Below are 3,017 nucleotides of genomic sequence, written 5' to 3'. Positions count from 1 at the left end.
TGAACAAAACTATTCAGTTACTTTTCCTTATTTCGTCTGTTGACATTAAGTTTAAATGCTTTTGTGCTTATTGTTGATATAGTATGACTAAAGGTCCACTAATCTTTTTTTGGCACAAATCAAGAATAGATATCTTAAAGAAATAGAAATCCTGTAGATAATGAAGAGGTTCCTCCTTTTGTTGCAATCTGGCAGCCATCCTAATTTATGCTATAGGATGTAATTACATATGTAAATGGGTATCACGTAACACATTAATAACACCTTCACTAGAACAATTCATGCACCACGTTAAGAGTATTGAACAGTGAGTGAAGAAGGGGGAGGGGAAGAACAAAGGAACCAGAGGAGATGGTGCGATAACGTGCTGTGTTAGAGGAAAATTGTGCCGGTTTAAAAAAAGCCGCACATGATCTATTTTCCTCATTCTGTTGTGTTTTACATATTCTGCTGAGACACAGCGAAGCATCTTTAAATGAAGGAAAAATGAGGGAAGGAGGAGGGAGGATGGGAGGGAAGGCGGAGGCGAGGGAGAGGCAGCAGAGAGCAAGGGGAGGAGGGTGCACTGTTGCGTCTTCCGCCGCTGTCATTCTGCTGCTGCGCGGTTCAGCGGCATGAGGGTGTGCTGAAGGGAGGACTGTGGAAAAAAGAGGAAAGGAGGACTGAAAGGAAGGAGAGAAAGGGAGCGCCTGGGCAGCACTGCAACAGCTGCAGCTGCAGCAGCCTGTCAGGAAGAAAAGGAGACAGAGGGAGACAGAGGAAGGAAAGGCTGCAGGATTGCTTTAAATGGACCATTTCTATATATAATTTTGCACAAAGAGAAGGAAGTGTAGAAGCCTGTTTTCTTCCTCCTGATGCTTTTTGATATGGTCTCATGCAGGAGGAATGCTTGGAAATAGTGTGAAAGACAGAGAAGGAGATTTAAAGATGGAAAGGACGGATAGCACAAAGGCATACGGCCAAGCAGATGGCAAAGGAGTTGGTATGGCAGCTAAGAGGGCCAAGTCTGGAGTGCCCCAGAGCACACAGAGGGGAGAACTAAAGGTTTACCGGGCAGGTAGCTCTGAGGGCAGGATACCAGTGCCCTCTAATCTCCGCAAACAGAGGTCTATGACAAACCTGGCTGTGCTCACTGACGCCGAGAAGAAGTTACACCTTTATGAGCCAAAGTGGTGTGATGACATGGCCAAGCCTGGAACAGGGCAGATCAAAACGGGCAAGCCAAAGACAGCAGGGGGTGGCAGCAGTGCTGGAGGGGGTGCCCCTCTCTCCCGAAACCTATCCAAATCTGAACACTCACTGTTCCAAGGCAAACCCAAGCCCTTTAGCCCTCTGGCTGCTCCCTCTGCCCTGAACAAGCAGAGCCGCATACCTCGTGGTCCTTACGCTGAAGTGAAGCCTTTGAGCAAAGCACCTGAGGATGGAAAATCAGATGATGAGATCCTGTCCAGTAAGGCAAAGGCCAATGGAAAGAAACCTGGAGCTGGAGCTGGAGGGGAATGCAGTGCCAAGGGTCAAGGAGAAGAAGGAGCAGACAAACCTTTCCTGAAAGTGGACCCAGAGCTGGTGGTGACAGTGCTGGGTGACCTGGAGCAGCTGCTCTTCAGTCAGATGTTAGGTGAGTACAGCCAAGAAGCCCTAATGCTTTTGCCACCACTGGGCTTCTCAAATACGATGTGCTATGAACCAAATCTGCAACACGCCCCCCTTTGAAACAGCCACCACACGGCACCTGCTTGCTGCTCCCGATCCACATTTCCCCTGAACGGATTTTACACAGCTCACCAACTGGGGGGGGGGGAAGCACAAAGACATCTTCATGCTTGCAAAGCATGCTACTCTTATTTTATTGAATACAGGCACTGTTTAGCATTTTAACATGAAGCTGAAATGATTCTTATTCCTCTAGCATGCTACTCAGGTTTATGTGCTTTGGTTTTGGGCGTGTGAAATATTTTCGCTTGTAGTCATAACATTGCTGCCTGATTGCATTAGGCCTGGGGGAGTTGTGGATTGTTACCAACAGGCTGATCTCCTTCCGAAAGATTCTCATTTATGGCAACATGTGCAGATGCACTCGAGGGTCCATCAGCTTCTCCACATATGCTTCCAAAAACCAGAAATGGGAATAACAGCATGCCATATTAAGTTCCTTTTAGGCACAGAGACACACATTTAGCCTCCTCCCAGCTTCATTCATCTGCAGAGCACTGACAGACGGCTTCCACCCAGTGTACTACTACACTGCAAATGGCAAAGAAAATGTCTTTGTCTGTGGAGGTTGTAGGTCAGGTTTTGTATTGGGAAAGCTTTTATGATTAATACAGGTGTTGATTATAATATAGCGGTGATTATAATTCTGATGATTAGATGTTGTATTTGTTTATTTTCTAAATAGATAGCTTTGTATTTAATTGCAGGTGTGTTGTGTATCTAATTATAATCTAATTTGGATGCACTGAACACCAAATCTAATCGTGAGATGTATAAAATGGCATGTTGGAGTGTGTGTATTTCACAACTGCTAATCTTTGCTCTTATATACATTGACAGACAAGCAAGCATGTCTTCTTCCATTCAACTCAACATCATCATGTTTGCTGTTGCGTCTTAATGAACACATCTGCAATGATTTGTTCTGTTATCCACGCTTCATTAGTATGTGGACATTTATCATTCATACTGGTTACACTTACATACTGCAGAGACCAGTGGGAACTTTATACTGTGCTGGATATTATACATGTCAGCTGCTCGAATCCCTTTTGTGTAATTAACTGTGGAGCCACAACCAAAATTGCTAAGAGTTCTGGAGGTTCGGCACCACACCCATATCTGCTTTATTAGCTTAAATTTGCAGCTCAGTGCTTGAGGCTGATATTTCTGTATTCCTCTGGCTCAAATGGAAGGCATTTTTGAAAAAGTTGTTTTATCATTTTAATAAACTGTGAAAAGAAAAATAGCCTTCCAGAAAAAGGATACATGGAAACATGGAAAGACATTTAAGTTTTAGCATC

The 3,017-nt window shown here is 44.4% G+C and overlaps 1 protein-coding gene across 8 annotated transcripts in view; it reads left to right on the top strand.

Annotated features, from left to right (window-relative positions):
* nav1b (neuron navigator 1b) overlaps window positions 1–3,017 on the top strand; it is a 67,808-nt gene that overhangs the window by 23,215 nt on the left and 41,576 nt on the right. For 2 of the 8 annotated variants that reach the window (XM_013910011.1, XM_013910010.1), the window contains exon 1: window positions 726–1,618. The exons of the other annotated variants lie outside the window; for them this stretch is intronic. In XM_013910011.1, the coding sequence (XP_013765465.1) occupies window positions 886–1,618 (733 nt within the window). In that variant the 5' untranslated portion in view covers window positions 726–885. Of the gene's footprint in view, window positions 1–725; window positions 1,619–3,017 lie in introns of those variants that run through there. 8 annotated transcript variants of the gene reach the window in all.

The sequence above is a fragment of the Pundamilia nyererei genome, unplaced genomic scaffold (assembly GCF_000239375.1).
Source record: "Pundamilia nyererei isolate P.nyererei 1_Seehausen unplaced genomic scaffold, PunNye1.0 scaffold00034, whole genome shotgun sequence".
NCBI lineage: Eukaryota > Metazoa > Chordata > Actinopteri > Cichliformes > Cichlidae > Pundamilia > Pundamilia nyererei.
The sequence above is the reverse complement of the archived record's forward strand: the minus strand, read 5'-3'. Positions and strand labels throughout refer to the sequence as shown.